General features: G+C 40.6%; 2 protein-coding genes across 4 annotated transcripts; one reads left to right on the forward strand and one right to left on the reverse strand.

Annotated features, from left to right (window-relative positions):
- The first annotated feature begins 1,228 nt into the window (after positions 1 to 1,228).
- Positions 1,229 to 11,064, forward strand: LOC105192524 (proteasome activator complex subunit 4B). Its single transcript, XM_011156721.3, has 13 exons — positions 1,229 to 1,885; positions 2,008 to 2,148; positions 2,565 to 2,736; positions 2,820 to 3,218; positions 3,318 to 3,466; positions 3,552 to 3,871; positions 3,966 to 4,968; positions 5,056 to 5,326; positions 5,855 to 6,238; positions 6,323 to 6,889; positions 7,002 to 8,585; positions 9,279 to 9,491; positions 10,376 to 11,064. Exons 1-13 carry the CDS (start codon positions 1,650 to 1,652, stop codon positions 10,517 to 10,519), a joined length of 5,583 nt encoding a protein of 1,860 aa, XP_011155023.1. The 5' UTR covers positions 1,229 to 1,649; the 3' UTR covers positions 10,520 to 11,064.
- A 723-nt stretch (positions 11,065 to 11,787) lies between these two features.
- Prp8 (pre-mRNA processing factor 8) lies at positions 11,788 to 21,647 on the reverse strand. Of its 3 annotated transcripts, none has more exons than XM_011156723.3 (9): positions 21,496 to 21,647; positions 21,100 to 21,329; positions 20,872 to 21,040; positions 20,643 to 20,807; positions 20,358 to 20,573; positions 19,695 to 20,033; positions 19,223 to 19,328; positions 13,839 to 19,154; positions 12,913 to 13,506 (listed from the first exon to the last, which is right to left on the reverse strand). In XM_011156723.3, the coding sequence occupies exons 2-9, from the start codon at positions 21,311 to 21,313 to the stop codon at positions 12,913 to 12,915; spliced, it is 7,119 nt and encodes a 2,372-aa protein (XP_011155025.1). In that variant the 5' UTR covers positions 21,314 to 21,329; positions 21,496 to 21,647. The 3 variants fall into 3 exon arrangements, with proteins under 3 accessions (XP_025163408.1, XP_011155025.1, XP_025163407.1); XM_025307622.1 differs by lacking the exon at positions 21,496 to 21,647 and adding an exon at positions 21,452 to 21,468; XM_025307623.1 differs by lacking the exon at positions 21,496 to 21,647 and having other exon boundaries at positions 11,788 to 13,506; positions 21,100 to 21,313.
- Positions 21,648 to 21,680: the final 33 nt, after the last annotated feature.

The raw sequence follows: 21,680 nt of genomic DNA on the forward strand, positions 1-21,680 counted from the left end.
ATAATGGATGATATAAATATTAGTATTGCCAATATATCAACTTATATTATAAAAAATATAAGTTCCATGTATGAAAAGAATTGTGAGACGTGCCGTATAAATGTAACAACCTTACAACAAAATGAAACTTTTACAATTGGCATTACGAAAATTGTAAGCATTACTTATTATTACTTGCCAATAATTTCTCACTTTCTGCAATTTTCTAGATACATTAAAGAAATTGTAATAAATTATATAGATTTTCAGTTCTTAGAATGTAATCATGTTGCATTGTTAACACAAATAATCGCACATAAAAGGAGAGAATCATCAAACATTATTTTGAAGATATTAGAAAAATATTAAAAGGTACGTTACATCCTAATTGTAACGATGCTCTTATGATAACTGCAAATGATTATTTTATGAAACATAGGAAATATATGAATTTTGTAATGTAAAATATAATAATCTAATATGTATAATATATGGTTTTGCACATTATAGTGGACTGGACGAAGTAGTTCCGTTGAATACAAATGTTTTTTTGTTTTAATTTCTTATATATATATATTTATTTATATATTTATATATTTATTTATTTACCATCAATCTTACCTTCTTATATACTTATATTTAATAATTATGAAAAGTTGCTAAATTATATTTTTAATATATCCATCTTAGAAATAATAATGTATTAGCAAGTTCAAATGACATATTGACAATGTATAATTGACGACAATTAATTATTAATACGTCATCATGTTTGCTGGGATCAAATTAATATATTTTTTTACAAAATTATTATAACTTGTCATTTTGTAAAATTCATTTTTTAAAAATTATCAAGTCATTTATTAAAAAATTCATCATATGCTCGTTGAACAAAAAGCTAATTTTGTATCAAGTTACATTAGCATTATTAAACATAAACATGTATTTTATACAAAAATATAAAACAACTTTATTTTTAGTAGTTTAATTATATTAAGAGCAAATATCCTTACATCAATTATATGTTGGCATATGGTTATACATTACAATTATATAAATATATAATTGATGTAAGAATATTTTTTCTTAATACTTAAAATAAGAAATACAGTTTTACATTAAAATTATAATGCAGAAAAATACCATTTTAATTTTGCGGGAAAGCCGCCATATTGATTTAATTCGCCCCCGCCACTATCAGATAGCGCTTTACAATGTCCTCATCAACTATATACGAGCTTGCCCGCCCTGATCATACCTATTCTGAATCTGGTTTACTCGAGTTTCCTATCTTGAAACCTATCTTGAAAGTCACGAGTCATTATACTGCGCGAGATTCTGCTTTCCCTTCGCACACGCATTTACACGCGAGTGTTCCGAATCGTTTAGTGTGAGACGTGTCATTGCATGTCATTGCGAGATTTTCTCCAGCGTAACCCTAACACATCGTGACGACAGCTATTCTTGTATCTTTCAAGAACTTGGTTCGCGGAAATCAAACATGGCTTCTTGGATGCGAACATGACTCGATAAAAATGAGCTGGAATAAGCAAGTTGTCGCTGATTCAACCGTGCGCATGATATCGCACTGTTCCAGATTCGACGCTGTCGAGCACAGCTAGTAAACTCTGTCATTCATTTTCGGTGCGAGATATCGGTACGGAGACACCATGGCTGACGAGTGCAAACCCGACACGGAGGACAATCCAAAGATGCGATTACCCTGTAGGGACCTGGGCTTTCGTCCTCAAAAAGAGATTGTATACAACAAGTTCTTGCCCTACGCGGATGAGATCGACGCGGAGTCGCAGATAATGTTCGCCGAGATCAAGGAAAATCTCGGACGTGCAGTTATGCTCCGTGAGATCAAGCCAGGATGCTGTCTGTGGTCTAGTAGATTACGCAAGTATGTAGTAATTATCTTTGTTTTTGCTTTAATTAAATTCCTTTTTAATGATAATATATTATATATATCTTATGTGTGTGTGTATGTGTGTCATATATTGAATCATACAAAATATTTTTCAGCTATTTATACATATACGGAATGAAGTTCAGCAAAGAAGATCATATAATATTGATAAAATTAATGTACGAGCTTGTTACTATACCAAATTTGGAGCCAGAGCTCGTTAATAAATTTAGTTCTGTATTACTTTCATTATTAAGGTAAATAGAATATTAATTAAGGAGTTGCTTATTAAATTCATATGTTGGATATTTTGGAATATGCTTGGAAAGTTCTACAATACTGATGTACAACTGTTAGTTAAAGGTCATCTTGATATCATAAGTTGTGTCTGGAAAATCTATTTCATGAGAGAATGAACTCAATTCGGATCAGAACAAAACTAAACATGTAATTGATTTTATTTTTTGAACAAAAACAACATGATTGATATAAATGGAATATTGATGATATTGCAATGATATAGCAATTTGTGTACACTGAAATGAATTTGTGATAAAGGTTTAATCAAAATACTTTCCTGCTGCTGTAAAATTATTATTTCATGGAATAGAATTTATGTGATGTAGCTAAGCTACATCAGACAATTAGTTTGATGTAATTTCTCTTCTTTCAGAAAAAAAGAATTAATTAGTCCTGATGATTTAGAACTTCCATGGAGACCTTTATATAATTTAATGCATCCTATAAAGGGGAACTCATTAATCTCATTAGGAATACGTCGTCAGCCACCATGGTTGAGAAATATATTGCGTTTCTTGATCCGTTCTGCAAAGGTTTATTTCCCTGTAAGGATTACTTTTTTAAAAGAAGAAGCGTCCCCAGATTCAGCATATGACTAATTCTGTATTTATAAATGTTATTGTGACAGTTGAGTACTACACAAGAAATATTAGATGAATTAAGGCCAACATTCTGTCCGTTTGATAGAATGACAATGTGTGCGAGCCTTCTGACTTTAGAGTGTTTTTTACCATTTCAATTACCTCCAAAGTATCATTCCATCGGACATCAGTTGTGGCTCGACGAATTTATGACTATGTGGAAAGTGTGTCATAATGCACCACAATGGGAAAACGATATGATGTGGATAATGGCAAGATTAGCAGTATGTAATATTGGGTATATTAACTGGGAACAGTATTTTCCCTTAATGTTCACCAGATTCGTACGATGTTTAAATTTACCAGTAACATATAAGCAAATGCATAACAGCAGAAACCACAAGATAGAAGTACCACCGATAGCTATGTGGATTGTAGCAGTTTTGGTAAGATCACATGTTATTTCATCATGAATATGTGGAATATTAAGTAAAGTATATTAAGTAAATACTAAGGACAAATATATATGTATCTTTGTATTGAAGGGAAATGGCTCAAGCGCACAAATGTACTTGGAAAAGTTTCTAAAAACTATAGAAACATATTTTTATCCAGCGAATTTCGGACGGTGGATAGGAAAGTTAAGGGAGCTTCTTATCAAACTTCCATATCATTTTATCGTACGCTTACATAAGTATGTACATACATAATGTATAATATGATTCAATTGTAACTTTTATTCATCACCTGTGCAGGATAAGAGTAAATTTTTATTTCAGAGAGAGATATGACAAGCCAACGTGGGAAACTCCAATTCCTGACAATTACAAACTAACCGATAATGATGTCGACGCCTTCGTTAAGAGTATGCTGCCGTTAGCTATGACAGCTATGTTCAGCAAATTTGGCGTGAACGATGCCTGCCACGCTCTACAACACCTCGCTGCTATGAGACCGAATTTAGTGATACCGGATATGTTAGAACGAATGTATTCTACATTTGACTCCTTGACTGAACCTCATAAACTTACAGCCTCGATGATTTGCATGGTAGCCGTTGCTAGACCGATGGTGCAAGGTTCTAGAAACGTAAACAAGGGTACGGGGATTGCCTCTGTCATGCATATGCAAGACAGTAATACAATTTCACTATCATTTCACATCTCATAAAATTTCTCACTTATCTGCTACAGGTTACACCTATCCGGAAGGGCCCACACACGTATTGCCGCTTCTGTTTTCATCCTTACCTGGGATCGACCCGAATGACATCGGAAAGTGTTTCGCCACGTTTCGTCTTATTTCCGTTTACGCCACGATGATTCCCATCGTCGATTCCTCAAGATCGACCGCAACTATGACTGAGGAGGAAAGGATGATATGCGAAGCGACGTCGCGTTTCGAAGATTTTATACTACAGTTCCTGGACCGAGTGTTCATGTTCATAGATTCCAGTTCCTTGGAGGATGTGCCACTCGAGAGCTGCGACGGTGACCTGAGGAGCAGGTTGGAGTCGGTAGCGGAAACTGCGCTCTCCGGAGTGTGCACGACCCTCTTGATGGAGACCAGTGACACAATCTTCAAGAGCGCTTTGCACAAGTTGCGCACTTTCATGACGGAACGCATCCTCGAGACCAAAGTGGCCGGTCAACTTGCTGCGGTCGTCTGCAAGAGTTTTTCACGCTTTAACGGACGCGACACTTTGCGCGCGTTGGTGCCTGTGCTCGCACAAACAATCTTACCGGCGGTTGGCGAAGGAGAGGACGTGTTGAAGGAGGAGAACTTGGATCATCGGCTTCTACATGCCATGCTCATATTGTCCGCGGTTGTCGATACACCGGGCAATAACTTACTACCGCATATGGATACGCTGCTGAAGGTTCTCGATTACGTTCTGCTGTTGAGGTCGACAGACGGCAATAAGTTGGCCTGTCACCTGTTAAACTGCATTCTCACGTCATTGTCGACAATCACCCCGTGCCAGTATAGGTCGTCCACCAAGAGAGACTACAATGATCCCAACTATCCCTACGTTAGAGATTGGGGTCAGAGTGCGGATATCGATACCTTCCGCATCATATGGTACACCCCCGGCGAGGAGGAGATTGCTACCATACAACGAATATTCTCGAGATACTTAACAGTCCAAATCGATAAGCTCAAGGGATATTGCATGGACTCCAGTACATTAACCAGGTCAGTCGGCGCGACTACTCGCTTACTGCGCTGTTCATACTGAGATTGTCTGCAATGATGATACATAATAAACGGATAAAAATGTAGGGAGGAGCTGTCCGTTTGTCTGAATATCGTGTGCAACATTATCAGAGGGTCCGAGTTTGTTCTACCAGTATGGACGGAAGCGCCGCTCAAATTAGTGGAGTCCTCTTTAAAGTGCACCTCTATGCTGCCTACGGACGGGATGAAAAGATATGTCACGATGCCCGATGGGAGCAACGTCAGATATTATATCGCTGGAGTCATGAGCGAGGTCCAAAGGGCGATGCTTAAAAATGCGGAAGACAATACAAAAAGTTTCTTTGCATTAATACAGGTGTGTATACACCGACTTGCATTGAAATCTTTATACGTGAAGTTATAGCTTTCTAGAATGGTACATTTTTCTGAAATAATATATTGTGAGAAGAGCTCCAAAATAATTTAACATCATATGTAAAGACTTCAATGTCAATCTATGTTTATAATTGTTTGCATAAAGTCGTAGAAGTTTGCGTTTTCTGGAATATTTCTGCTTATAAGTTACTTTTGTACACCTCATATTTAAAGATGTGACAGCTCAGATCTTTCAGACAACGCGCAAGCTTTTGCAGAGGTTTGCAGTCTCGTTAACTTGGCATATATGACATAATTTCGTTAAAAAAAATCAACCTTTATGAACATGACTACACACACACACATACACACACACACACACACACACACACACACACACACACACAAAGTTTCTGCAACAATGTCTGTGTATAGCATTACGTCAAGAAATTTTCTCAATTTAATACCACTGCTAAATCCGACAATTTTTTTTAACTTTAACAAGCATTTAATTAAACTAATTTCGTAGATTTGGAGTAGCTTGTTACTGGGGAAAATACGGCTGTTTGAGTCACACGATGCAAGACGCAAGAATTTCCATGTGACGAAAAAATTGTTCGAAGACAAATTGGTGAAGAATAAAGGCCGCATGGGTCCCATAATGTTGGAGCGTTGCGACATGCAGCACGAAGCGCGGCTACTCGCACGATTGGTTGCGCTGACGGAGACCCACAAACGGATAATGCTGGAGCTGTTCACGCTTGCCATAAGCAGATACGCGGACGTGCGTATGAAGGCACAATCAAGCCTCCACTCCGCTCTGAAATATTTTCCGTATTCCTACACATTCATAGTGCCCCGTTTGATCGATATCTTGGCGAAAGATACGGAGGAACATCATGATGCGTATAAGGTAATGACTATCAATTTATCATCAATCAGATGTAATTGCTCGTTGAAAAGATCCACGTTACATTATGAAACCGTTCGACAACAGGGTGTCCTGTACATGTTATTCGGGCCGGTACAAGATCCCATTATCACGGTACAACACTGGAGTATGCTGCGGTCGTTGTGGCCAGCTATCGTGCTTTCTAAGCCATCCGAGAAACTCTCTGTGATCCGCTTGAAAGAAAACATTGTAGATACTGTAAGCAAATTCTTCATTCCGACCACCATCAAGCTCGAAGTGCCCGACTCATGCCTGACGGCTGCGCGCGCCCTGTGGAAGCACTTGCCACGACCGGCTCTGCCGCAACCCAGTGAGGATGAGGTACAGAGAGGTGTGCAAAACTTGAAGCGACTCGGCGAGTCTAATCTGACGGCGTACAATGGTCTGCTTGACGAGCTGTTACGTTGTATACTCGAGGAATCCCTGCACTGGCGACATAGATTGATGGCGATGAGCTTCATACGGGACTTGGTACATCCGGATCAAGTTTATTCCGTAAAGATAGTGCGTTACTTTCTGCAAGCGCTCGTACATGATTCCTTGGAGGAAAGGAAGATCGCTATCAAAACAGTAGTATATATACTGACGCAGCAAAAACGGAAACATCCGAAGGTATGAAGACGTTGCTTGTAAATAAATGTTTCTTTCGTCTGAATCTTCATCTTCATGCTTTCCTATATTAAAAAGTACATCATGTATGTGTCAAAACGTCCACTTCTTCTAGATAACAATCGATGCGTACAGCTTATCCAAGAATAAGGAGCTAAGTGAAGAACAGTCGAAAAATATTATACCCGGGATGAGAGCGGACAATTCTTGGCTTCAGTACAATTACAAGACCCGTCCGTTGACCGCCGAGCAATGGGACGAGTCTAAATACCTTCATTTGCCGTACATAGGTTACTATACTTGGCCACAAACCTTGGAAGTGTATGCTCCTTCGTCTCAACAGCCCTGCCTCGATCCGGAAGTGCGCAAGCTAACAGACTGCGAGAAGGAGGTCGATCTTTTCTTCAACGATTCGCAGAACATCAAGAAGTTGATAAGTTACCTCAGCTTGGAGGAGAAGAAAGGCAAGGATAAGTTCAACGGGTTCAGAAGCTTCCTGTTCAAGGGTCTGTTCCGCAATCATGGCATTGGGTATCTCAAGCATTTCCTGCCTCACCTGCAAAGATTGGTGACGGACAAGCACGAGAGTAGCCAACGATGCGCCGCGGAGATCACGGCCGGAATCATCAGAGGAGCCAAACACTGGTCGTTCCAGATGACGTGCGAAATGTGGCAGTCGTTATTGCCCATCGTGAGAACCGCGCTCTCGAATTTGACGGAGGAGACTGTCATAGACTGGGGTACATGCTTCGCAACAGTGCAGCAAGCTCGAGATCCGAACAGGCATCATTGGCTGCTGGAGTGTCTGATGGAAGAGACACCTCTGAAAGACTTGGAGTCCTCGTTCGTGGAATGCGGTCGTCTATATGTGCTGCAGAGCGTCTTAACTCAACAGTCGTGGCGAGTCAACGAGTTGTTGCTGCGTCTGTTGACGCACCTGGAGAACAGATTATTAACCAATCCGTTCCAGAATGTGAGAGAGCGCCTGGCTTCGATGTTGGTCATCGTGTTTGAGACTGATCTCAGGTTTCCGCGTAGGTGGCCAGATGCAACAGATCCAAATATGCAGACCTTGATCGATAAGATCGTGCCGAGATTAGAACGACTCGTAGAGAATAGTACGGCCCATAATAAACTGCGAAATCACAAGAGAGAGGAGAGTCTGTTGGAGAAAGTGGCTAATGTTTCGTTTGATGAGATGAAGGGAGACTCGTCGTTGAAAACGGAAGAGCAGGAAATGCCTAGGAGATTATTGAAGACCGTGTGCAGGTGGATCACCGGCAGCATGTTGCGTTCGCAATACGGCGCGACTCCAGGATTTTATCAGATATTCCCATTTATGTGTCAATTAGAGAGCTCGGAGGCGGACGAGGAGCTCAACAAGTCGTGTCTATGCGCGTTGGCGATCCTCGCACAAGCGTTCACCTTGCCGGAGTATATGCCAGTAGCACTGACCTCGGTGAAGACGATATCCGAACACTCGTCGTGGTCGAGTAGACTTACCAGCTTAGAGTTCCTTCAAGTGTTAGTCTTTCACAACATGGGCATAATTCTTAGCGACGTATCATGGATCGATAGCGTTAAGAGTATTGTCCTGCGCTTGTTAGAGGATGAGCGCTTAGAGGTCAGAGAGAAGGCTAGTCAGGTGCTCGGTGGACTCTTACACTGCACGTTTATCGAGGATCAAGAGAAATTATTGGTAAGCCCCTCGAAAGCTCTGAGAAGTATTTCAGATTCTTGCGTTCTGATGTACGTATATAGCACATCAACGACATAATAGTAAATTTAAGTAATAAAAGAGTTGTGGATAATAACTAGTTAATCAGTTAAATATTTAATTTAAAAGTTAGTAATTTTTAACTTTGTTAATTTGAGAAGAATTAACGTTTAACTCAAAGTAGTTATATCAAAAATTATTCGCGTTAATTTATTTACTCTTTTATATTAAAATAATTTATTAATATTAAAATTATTGTGGATTGCTTATAACGAAAAGTAAGAAAGATAAAAGATGTCAGTAAAATTTTCTCTCTCTAAGCAACAGTACTACTTTTTTCTGCAAAATCCTAAACATAAAATAATCGATATTTTCTTGTAAAAAAATCTTTTAATTATTTTATAAATTATTATAAATTTAACGTACAATTAAAAAAATAATTGTATAAAAAATAATACTTTGCATAATTAATTTTTTATGTTAATAAGTTGATTTAACTTTAACTCAACTTTTTACATTAAGTTAACTTTCGTTTGAATAATTTTTAATTTAACTAAATTAATTTTATAGGTCTTCACTTTTACACACATACACTTAATGTAGTTAAAAAAATATGTTATTTTATCCAAACTTGGTGACACGCTACAGCTTTAATATTCACCGTTTTGGTTTTAGGAGGAGTTCAAGAAAAAAACAAGGACTCGATTACACAAGAAGAACAACGAGAACGCGTCTAAAAATGCAAAAATCGATGCGATACGTATACGTCATGCTGGTGTTCTTGGACTATGTGCTTTCATTCGTGCTCATCCATACGACGTGCCGAAATATATACCTCCCGTCTTTGAGCATCTCGGCCTTCATATGAATGATCCGCAGCCTATACCGGTAATTTCGTCACTTGTACAATCTTTTACACAGTATTCTTCACAGTATTATTCACAGTTTTTTTAAATATTATTGCTGCTGTATACAAGATGAATCATTAACAGTTGCCATCTGAAATAATTTGTATTATCTATTCATATCAAGAAAGAAACAAACATTTCACGTTTTTCATATTTTGTATTCTCTAAAATATTAAGATTCTGAATTTTTTTAATGGCACTTTTTTTTACGTTGCAGTTGATAAAAATATTAAGAGTTGAGTAACATGTTACAGTGAATTTGAAAGTGATTTTTATCTTACAAATATATATTATGTTTTAATTTATAAAGTACTCTGACATACCTTATATATTTTAAAAATACATATTTTTAGTATTATACTATTTTTCAACAAACTTTTTTTCTGTTGAGGCACTTGTTTAGCCAAAAAATCTATAAATAAAAACTCTGTTGGTAGAAGATGAGAATCTATTCATACCCATTACTTTTACGCTTCATATTTGACATCATCTGATTGGAATCGCGTGTTTCCCAAGAATGGAAAAAAAGAATATGTTCGTAGCACGCGATTCCAATCAGATAATAATATCAAATATAAAATGTAATAATAGCTGTGTGAATAGGTTTTTACCTTCAACAAGGTTTGGATTTATATATTTTTCATTTAAAGTGTCTCACCAAAGAAAATGACTATGTTGAAAAATAATACACGAATGTATATTTTTAAGAAATATGTACAAATTAAAGTAGTAAAAAATTGTATGAGTTGGAAACTTTATTTTTTTATTTTTCTTCGCATATATTATAGATGGCAATTTTTACCGAGTCATGTACCACTGTTCGATTACCGATCAACTTTTGTAACATGAATATCCAATTTATAGATGACAATAAGGAAAACACTAAGCGACTTCAAGAGAACGCATTACGACGGCTGGACAGGCATGAATGGCCACGTACAGCACTTCACGGAAGAGCAATTGGCTGTCCTGCAAGATTTAACAGTGCCACCGCCACATTATGCCTGAGTGAGAATTAAATCGTGTAGTACAATCATCGCAATATCGTACGCGGACGTGAAACCGGTCGTAACACTAATTACGATGAGAATCTCGTCCGAGAGGAATGTAGTATGGTCATTAAATATTGAACGAACGGCATTTAAAATGTCAATATGTACTTCTCATTTTCCGTTAGATTTCGCATGTAGGGAATAACGCTTTCGCACGATGATGAGCTGACGACACGAAAGTAATTGAATGCGAATGTGACTAAATCCCAAACTAAATCTTAAACGACATTTCTATGTATGTGTTTATTCATGTCTCGTTGTCGGCTACCCAAGGCCTATTTGTAATCTAAATCCCGGAGGTATAAGGAAGACGGTATTCAATAAAGTTTAAGATGAAAATCTGTTCAGACACACAGCACAGAGAGTAGCTTAGAAGTTTTATATTAAACTTTGTTACACATATATTCAAGCGGAAAGGAACAGTCAATTTTATCTATATAGAAAATTTTGTTAAACACAACTGATGCGTAACTTGATATAAATGTGATTATTTTTTTATAAGCACGATTTTAATTTAACGAATCCTTTCATCATTTAAGTAACATAATATTATTGTAGATTTTTATATTTTCTATAAACTATCTTCTTTCAGTGATATAAAAATATCATGGATATATATATATATTTATATCTCGTTAAAAAAAAAATATTTTAAGTATATTATCAAGCATTTCTCAACGTTGCAAGAGTCTCAATGTCATGAATGTAGCATGTTTATTAGGACATAAAGGATCTACTCTATCCTCCCCCTATCTTGAATAAGATTTTGCTGATAAAACTCGTCCTACTATCTCTCCCGCATTTATTCGCTAATATTGTTGCATTAATTATTTAATAACTATTGTGAAATTTGTAAAATAATAGATTTTCCTGTTTAGTTCTATATGTCCTACCTGCACACAAATGTTATGATGCTAATTGTCAGACTCCTTATATATACAGACTATTTGTAAAATGTGATAAATGACTTTTTGTTCAATATGAATTTATCTACAAGCACGTGACAGTTATTATACTTATCATCAGACATCCGGAGAGTCTATCAGGATTGTGTATGGTAAGTCTATTTTGTTTCACTTTAATTAATACTTTATTTTAATTATTTTGAAATTTGATTCTTATATTTTATATTCTGAAAAACACTTAAGTCATATATTTTTTTATAAATCGAAGTAATCTAAGGTAAAGGAGTAATTATTCCTCCTAGTAAATGTCAACTGACAATAACGTTATATCAGTGTTATAATATCTTTCTCAACAATGTAATTGTTATGCACATTATGTGTTTTATCATACTTACATTGCTGAGTGAAAAACGATAATGGTGATGTACCGATAGTGTTTACTGACTGGTTCGGATTTTCTTTCAAATAGAACATCGAGATGTTGAGATGTACGATAGAGTGAAATTTTCTCGACAATTAAGAGTAATGGCTTATCCTTATGGTAATGAGCGCAAGGTAGAAACATGCGCTTAACAATCAGATTAGTCGGAATCAGTACATTTTCGTTGACGTATTCTGATGCGCTTGCAACAGAAATGATTATTCTTCAGGACAGTTATGACCAAATCACAAATTACATGATTCAATTAAATTAAAAATGTGTTTAAGCAAACAAATAGCGAACTGTCATATGTAGACTCGAATATAAGTTCAACAGTATTAACGTAAAACAAACTAGTTGAAAAGATTACGCATCTAGAATTTCTGGAACTAAACATGGCTCCAGGAACTTATACATCTAAAATAACAAAAGAATTCTGATAAAAAAGCGACGAGAGCTTGGTTATATTTTGAACGAATAAATATGGATCACACATGTTACTATATTAAAAATAATGATAAAAAGGTTTTAAGACATGCATTTGTTTCGCAATGTAAATGATTACTTGTTATATGTAATAAATATTATCACGTAATCGTTATTCGGTTTTAATTTTTATTTTTATTTTACCACACGTTCATTTCTGATGCAATTTACTAAATAGATGCAACTTACTAAATACTAAGTTACTGCGGATTTATTACTCTATTTTCCTTTAAGTAATAAAATATGTCGCGCATAATTTACGTGCACACATGAAATATATGCAACGATTTTGTGTACAAATTTTACTTTAATGTAACTTATAATACAATCACAACTTACAGCTACAATACCTTGTAGCAGAACTTTGCTAAGTAAGGAAATACATGAGAATTATATATTCATAAGATGACGATATTCTCTCTTTCTCTGCTACAATCGTCACGCGAATGGACACATTCTGCAGTCAAAGTTGCAACAGATATTTTTACTACAACTTCGCTGAGTCTTTGATAAACCGAAAAGACACATTTTCCAAATTTACGCAAACATATCTTCTCGATCAGCGCCAACGCCTTCGCCATCTTCCAAGCTGGAGAAGTTGAGAAAGTGGGCTGGCCTGTGCACCTCGTGGTAAAATTCTTTCGGGTTCGCCAGCTGTAGCTCGTACTTCATATTGGGATCGTGCCTCACGCCCATGAAATTGTAGTTCCAAGAACCTTGACTGGGCACCATGAAGAAACCGAGGAAGCGGTCCGACAGCAACATCTGCACCTTTTCGTAGTGGCTGGGCAAGTAGCCCTTCGGATTATTACCTTTATCTGTGTTTTGCTTGCCCCATTCGAAACCACTCGGTGTCAGCTTGTACGCGGTGAGTGAGCAGGAACCAGGAGTGAAGCTGCAGGTGATAACAATGGTCTTCTCGCCGTCCCAGATCGAATTCTCCGCCATAATTCTGGCGTGAGTAGATATATCCTGTGGCGAAAGTTGCGGTAACTCGTTTGGCTGCGTGTGTATCCATCCCAAGGGTTCCATCTCCTTCAGGTATTGATGGTTGGGTAATGTGTTCGGCAGATGGACGGTCTGATGTGTACCCCATTGCGGTGCCATCACGATGCACCTAATTTCCTTCACCTATGATAAGTGAAACAGAATTAGTGTCAGCACACAACAGAGAGTATGTATGTGTGCATGTTTAAAATGTATTAAAATTTTATCTACAGGATGAAAGGAGAAAGAGTATAGAAACCCTGAAAAATCTCGAAAATTATAAATTTTACAAGAAACTGTTTCGGATAAAAGTTGTAGGGTTTTATATAAAATGTATGACATAATAAAGGTGATTCTAAGCGGACCCTGTCCGTTGTATAATGCACACTGTCCGTTTTCTTATACAACGGCAACGTAATGAAGATTAACACCGCTATGCTAAAACGGTTGATAAAGTAAACTATTTGAACAATCACCTGAGGATTGTCGGGTGGACTGATGCCATATAGATAGCCAGCGATCTGAGCTCGCAGATCGGAAATGGTAACAAACTTCTTCAGCACGTTCTTCGGCAAAATGTAAGTATAGCCGGTTTCCTTGATGTCGTCGGACGACACATAGATGTGATTTGTTCTGAGGTGAAGATTAGTCGCAGATATAGCGCGCACTCGCCACTCAGTCTTGGAGCTGAACGTTTGCGTCTCATAGTTGGACGTGGTCGCGGTGATGATTTCGTCGCCGTGCTTGTTCACGGTCCTCGTAGTGGTGGCGGTGAGCTGACTTTGCTCTTTGGTCTGCTTCTCGATCTCGGCGATCTGTTGACGTTGAGCGGACGGTGCGCTGATCTCCATACCCAGGATAATGTCTCGGATTTCAGACTGGGTGAGCGACGCGACGTTGACGTTGTTCTTCTTGCCATAGTCAGCCAAGATCAAGTCTTTGAGTTGCACTTCTACCTTGATCCACTCGTCGTCCGTCAACGACGGCCATATGTGGTGCGGCTCGGTGATGGTGGTCTTGTCGGGCTTCAGAACGACCTTCGTTCTCTCGGTGTTGACGTGCAACGCGCGTAGAATCAGAATCAGTCGCGAGAACGCAGTGTACGACGAGATGGTCTTCAGCCAGTCGTCGTATAGATTGAACAGCACCATTTGCGGTTCGGTCGCTTTCAAAATGAGATCACCGAACTTCTCCACTTTGAGACATGCTTGGAAAGGCAGCTGTAGCTCGGATCCTTTGATGACTATATTGGGGAAGTCCAACAAGTGCACTTCCAAAGGATCCAACATGCCTTTCCTGGTGACGATAATTTGCTTCGGTTGTTCCTCCACGGGCAAGGAACGAATGAGAGCGGCGACTTCTTCGGCGGTCTTCCACTTTGCCAATTGACCCAAACGTTTCTGACCCGCCCAGACCGAGGTGTGAATAATCTTCAAGAAGAGCTGACCAGTACGCGGATTGAAAATAAAGATTGCTCCGTTGATTGGCTTCGTAGTCAAGTTACCTTCGAAGGTCTTGTGGATCGTTACACGATACACATTGGTGTCGTCGACGAACCATATGATCTGATTGGAGAAGAGCTCGCCGTAATTCTGCGAAGAGAGGTAAGGCTCTGTAGGTTCAGACGAATAAAGCTGCAAAGCTTTGCGAATGCGCTCGCGCAACACGTACAGAGCAGGATTCGCCTTCATGATTTTCGCCATGGCTTGTTGAATGAGCGGCTTACAGCCAGGGAACCAGTTGCCATAAGCGCTGTGCAAGTTGTATGCTAGATCTATGGCTATCAAGAGACCGGTGGGCGATGGGTAGATTGACATATTGTCTGTGGTATAGTCCAAAAATTTGGCACGCGCGTATCGCTCGATATCGTGCGAGTCGTAGTCGCCCCATCTCAGCTGTACGTCGATCCAGTACTTCTGGGTGGTCGTGTTGTCCATCACATCCTTGGAGTCGGCGAGCAGCGACGGCCGCGACACGTTCCACTTGTAGGCTGAGAACAAGAGTATGTCAGCGCACGAGGAATTCATCTTGTAGGACTTCCTCGGGTGAATCGTCTCCTTCTGCACGGTCTCAATCTCCAAGGCGTCCAGTTCCTGATCGAACACCTGACAGAGATCCATCACGATCGACTCATGCACCTTCTGCCACAAGTGGGCGCGGAAGATCTGGATCAGCGAGATCTTCAGGGTCGGTATCTTGCCGTGCATGAATATACCCGTCAGGTCGAGCTGCACCTGGAAGCCAACATAGACGTTTGCGCGGTTGATGGTGGGTGACCACCACAACGTAAACCGACGATTGGGGATTTGATTCAAACCGGAGCGTTGCGCGTTTGTTAGTTTCTTGTATTTCATCGATTCTTCGAAACCAGACGCTTTCTCCCAGAAGAGACCTTCCCAGGTGGGGAAGTAAGTGCCCTTGAAGAGCGTGTGCTCGAGAATGCCCTCGACACCACCGAGCGCTTGGATCATGTCGGTCCTGTAGTTGTTTAAGTTCCACAGTTTGCCGTCGTGACGCTGATGAGTCCACCAGAACGGATTCTGCTTCAGCACCTGATACTGCTTGAACTCTGTACGAATACGCCAGCCTTTGTCGTATGCGAGTGTGTGCCGATCCTTTTGGAACAGCGTGTTTATCCTGGGAATACCGCGATCCCAACTATCCTCGAGGTCCTCCAGGGTGAGTCTGCGATTTTGCGCGTTGGCTTCTTGCCGCTTCAGAGCGTACTCAGCCCAGACGCGTTGAGAGTCGATGAACTCGGACTCCCACGGTTGTATATAGCGATACAAGTTAGGTATTAGTTGGTCCTCGTCGTGACTCATGCCCGAACGGAAATGGGTGATACCCACGTCGGTTTGTTTCGACCATCTCAGATCGGACTGCGGTATTAACACGTGACCCATCGACAACATTCCTAGGCCACCCAGCTCCTTGGGCGTGTAAAAAACTACAGGTGGGAAACGAGAGGGCATTTTAGAATTAAGTCCGATCTTGATACGAGTCTGGATCTTGTTCTCGCACTTGACCAATAGGTCTAACAATTCCTGCGTGTTCACTACGGCCTCTCTGAAGTAAGTCATCAGACCGATCAACGCGGTGTTCCATTTGTTGACGATTTTCGTGAACGTGGTCGAGCCCGAGGCCATGAGAATCTGCCGGACCCGATTGTGAAATCGCTGTAGACTTTCATCATCGACGCGCAAGAAGCACTGCGCTGTCCTCTCTTTGGTGATCTCGTTCTGCAGATTCCAGACACCGTCACGGTGAGTGAATTCCTCGTGAGTTGTCCTACACTTGGGTAAGATTCTACACTCGAAGCCGCTCATGTTAAACAACAGATTCGGATTGTCTTTGCTGTAGACGCTGACGAAGCTGTTCTCCCACTGGATAGTAGTGGTGGAGCGCGGCAGTCGATTTTTGATATCCCAGAAAACGGCGCGGCCTAGGTTCACGTCGTGCTTCATGAGACGCATACGAGCGTCTCGTGGCCAGCACTTCTTGTTGTTGTAGCCAACGATGTTCTCGTTATTCGGGTCAGGGTGCTCTGTGAGGTAACGCTGGATAAGATCCCTCGCATCATCTGCGGAAAAACGCAGGAACAGGTGGATGCGGTCGACGTAACGACAATACAGTCGGATAGGGTGCGCCGTTTCCGACGCGACGTCCTGAAAAGTCAGGAAGTCATTCGGCATCTGCGGCGGGCCGGCCATCTCACTGGCCCTCTGGAGGCCTAGTACCAGCAGATCCAACACGAGCCCGTAATATTGGGCTATGAAGGATGCGAATTGCAGGCCTCTGATAATCCCGTAGCTGTTAGTGTGATTCATGTCCTTGTAGTTGATGACTACGTTGTTCTTCGCCGTCATGTAATCGGCGATGTTGTGGTCGACTATCAGACGCAGCAGTCTGTTGAGCAGCGTGAGATCGATCTTCTCGTACAGCTTCTCGAATTTCGACTCCAGCAGGACGTTACATTCGCCTTCGCTAACGTCCCACACGTCTTGGAGATTGTTAATGCCCTGACACCATTTGTAGACGAGGAGCGGCGGCGGCTCCGTGTCGGCCGGTTTTACCCATGGTGGGAATAGCCGCCTCTTGTCGGCTTCGTACCACAGGTACTGGTCCAGGTAGGCGTCCGTGATCTTTTCCAACGGCTCCACGTCGTATACAGGGATCAAGTGGCTGTAGAGATCCATAAATTCGATACCGATCTCTTTGAAAGACCTCTGCGTCAGCAAGTGTCGTTTGATCCTGGACAATGCCTCGTGAGGATTGTCGTACGCTTGCTCTATTAGACCCAGCTCTTCTCGCTGGCTCTGATTCAGCCTGGACTTGACACTATAGGCTTCCTTCAAACGTTCCAACGCCAATATCAGTAGTTTAGTGTCGTGCTTGTAGGACAATGGCGGGAAAGGTATTGGCGCGAACCTTCGGGATTCCAGCCAATGCACCGAAGTAGTGAATATAGCCACGGCTTCTTCCGGGGATATATACGGGCCGTCCTTCAAGTAGTTGTGCTGCCGTTCCTGCTCGGCCTTCAGGTAGAGACGCGTCAAGCGACCCAGGTTCTTCTTGCACACGGTCTTGTCCACCGTGGCGCCGCGTCGAATTCTCTCCCGATTGTAGTGGGCGGTGTTGGTCCACCAGTCGGCCTTCATTTTCACGTAGCGCAGTATCATATTCTCGATCGGGATCGGCAGCCCCGGTACTTTCCACGGTATGTTCGCCTTCCAACATCGCCACGCCTCGCTGAGATGCTGCAGGATTGTGCGCGCTTTGTTCTGTTTGATGCCCTCCGGCATCATGTCAACTATGTCGTGCATGACGGACGCTCTCAGCTCGAGATCGAAGTGCGACTCCACTCGCTGCTTCGTCACGGTCTTCGCCACGCCTTTCGAGTGTCGTCCCTCAAACTGTCTGGATAACAAGTTGCCGAGCCACCTCTCCAAGAGCGGCGTGATGCCTCTCATGAAGAACAACCAGACGCGCCAGCCGGGCGCCCAGAAGCCGCAGCCCGGCCCTTTACCGACTGGTCCAGTGTTGAAACGGTAATAGATCAAGTGCTTCAAGTCCTTGCACATTCTGATCTGCCGCATTAGCTTGTACTTGTAGCGGTACATGCCGGTTAATTGGCCCACATGCGCGAAAATATATTGCAGGCCGTCGGCGAGCTGGAAGGCGTCCACGTTGTTCAGACGATACTGCACGTGAGAATCGATGATGAGTTTAGTTAAGCGAAGGATCTCTCGGCATAGATGGAAGGCGTTGCCGAAACGAGACTTCTTTCTCTCCTTCGTCGTGAGCGTTTTCACGGGTTTCAGGTTGAAATTATAATCCAAGTGAAGATAGTTGAGGTTCTTCCTGTGTATCAGCAGATTTAGCATGTTGTATCCTTGACGGCACACCTGCAAGCCAGCTTCGACCCAGTCTATCGTGGTCGTCTGGAAGAACTTGGTCGACTTGAAAGAACGGAACAGGTAACGCTTCTTCTGCGGCTTCGGCGGCCTGTGCTTCAGAGCGTTCAACACGAAATACTTGAGCAGTTTCTGATAACTGACTCGCACTTTCACAGGTTGGCCAGGCGGACAATGTTCTCTGTACCAAGACTTAACCAGTGGAATATCGATGGCCCTCCTGGTCCTCCCAGAACGCGTGTTAAACGGTCTCGGCGCCCACAACAGAGCTATTCCGTTCGCTGTGTTGTCTGTGTAAAGTGGTATCTCCTGGAGGAACGGCTGCACCTCGTTCGGTAGAACGAAGTCCTCGTCATCCTCGATTTGTGGCTCTATCGTCTGCGACAACAATGATTCGACGATGTAGAAATTGTTGTGGACTCTTCTAAATTAAGAGAGAAATTTACCTTCAACGAATTTCTATGAGAAATCGGGTTGATTAACGGATCAAAATAGAAGGCAGGCAAATCAGGATCTTCAGTTTTTATGTACACAACATTCGGCGCGTGATACCTGCAAAGTGTAATATATATATTAGCGATACCGAGTATAGATAACAGAAGAAGGCAGATGAACATTTTGATTGTAAAAGATGGTCGCGTGAGACCAAGAGCTGTAAGTAACATCAGCAGTTTCTTTCCAGTCTTTATGAAAGATACGAATAACAATCACTATATTTTCTCTACCACACTGCTAGGAAGATCATGTTATGTTAGCAAGCAGATCTTAAAACTAGTGTGGAAAATAAACAAATAAAATTAAACAATAGAAATGCAATCAGGTAAGAAAAGTAGCGTAAAGGATTATTACAAATTATAAGATTACAAATTATAAAAATTACAAGTTATAAAAAATAAAAAGAAGCAGCATTGTAGTTACCATGATAGATGCACAAAGTGTGGCATATTGTTGTACAAATAAGGGAACGCAATCCTATATTCCGTTCTAATAGGTTGCCTGATGATAATCTTGTTTATGTCATTGAATTCATTCCAATCTTCATCAGCAGCATTTGAGTCTTTCACTAATGGTTCAAATTTCGGTCCTCCGGGGATTGCCATATTTAAGGCTTTCGCGGTAAAGAACGACTTAGGATCAAAGAGATAGAAGAAATTCTGATCCACCAGATCGGTCAGCAATTGATTGGCTAAACGATATAACGTCGCCATTTGTGGTAATGTCAGGTTCCACTTCCGATACGTGGATCCATTCACGTGTCTGTAATAAATTTTTATCGCTCGGATTTATAAATTATAATGGAAGAGTTTTAAATAATTTTTTTAAGAATATTCATTCAGTGTAGCATTTTGTCCAACCATGGATAACTCGTACTGTCAGTCTCAGACAACAATACGCAGTCAACCAAGTTGTCAACTCACATGTACAGTTGATTTCAGGACCCCTACGCTTTTCATCATTATAAAACAAATGAGTCAATGATATTCAAGTTGGCAATTAATCAAGAAATAAAATATAAGAACTTTTCTTTCACTTTTTCTGTGATTATTAATTGATGATAGTATTTAAAAATAATTAGCTCACTTTGTCCCAACTAATGGCTTGTGTTCATAAAACCATGACGCTACAGATTCGTCTTCCTCCGAGTCAAGTTCGATTTGTATAGCTTCTAATGGTTCAACATCCAGAACATTGTCTGCATAGTCAAGAGGAGGTTCCTCATCATCAAAAGGTGGGAATCTCATTCTTTTGAAATGTCTACGATCTCTCTTTTCTCGTCTCATCATGATCCACATGGTGCTAAAGAAGTAAATTTTTAGCAAACAATTTTGCAATTGTGAAATACAAAAAATAATCCTTGCATCCTACCCCCATTGAGCTATGTATACAGGTTCTATAACCCAAGGAATCTCATTGACAAATGTAATAGCTCCCGTGATATGATATAAAACCTTTACATCTCTTATCTGTTCCCATGGCATAGGCATATTTTCCAACAGTTTCATAACTGCATGCGGCATATATTTCAATGCTCTATAATATAAATATACATTTAGAATTAGAAAATCCAATCGCACACTATATTACAATAACTTACCCCAAATAAACACGCTTGTCATGTCGATATTTTCTACTGCTCATATCACCATGATCTCTGATGATCTTCCTTATATGCTCTGCTGGCATATCTTCTTTTTGGGCATCCACAAAGCCAAACTTTCTCTTTTCCGCAAACCGCTTTGACTGCAGTTGTTGCCATTTTTGCGCTGAAACAGAGAAATTCATCAAAAATCTACATATTATAATTGCTTACTACAAATGTTACCTTTCTCCTGAAGTTTGTCTTCTGATAAGACTTCTGGTTGTTTGGGCATCTGAGGCAATGGTGGCCCAGCTATAGCCTGCATATGAGCATGATGAGCAGCTTGTGCAGCTGCCTGTGCATGTGCTTGGGCAGCAGCTAGTTGGGCATGGGCCTGCTGTTGGGCCATCATTGTGGCCCATGGGTTTGGACCCAGTAAATATGGTGGAATAGACATTTTTACAAATGTTCAACTGAAAAATTTAAAATTCTTTTATATACTATTTCTTTTTATATATTATTTTTTCCTAATATAGGGGTTACAATATTCTTTCTGTATATAATCTATAACATGATGAAATATTTCGCCAATAACCAGTTTTTAACTCTTGGAGTGCTAAACACAAGAAAAAAACTAACGTCTCATCTGTGAACTGATGACTAATAATGGCTGCGTTCCGTTTCACGCCAGTGCTGTTAGGTGCAATATATTGCGACGCTACAGCGCATGCGTGAGAGACGTAGGAGCTCGCTGTTGAGTGAAAATCTCAGTATCGTATCTTTTTCAAGGTATTATAGCGCCCATATTATACTATGCATTGAGA

The sequence above is a fragment of the Harpegnathos saltator genome, unplaced genomic scaffold (genome assembly GCF_003227715.2).
Source record: "Harpegnathos saltator strain DR-91 unplaced genomic scaffold, Hsal_v8.6 scaffold93, whole genome shotgun sequence".
Lineage (NCBI taxonomy): Eukaryota > Metazoa > Arthropoda > Insecta > Hymenoptera > Formicidae > Harpegnathos > Harpegnathos saltator.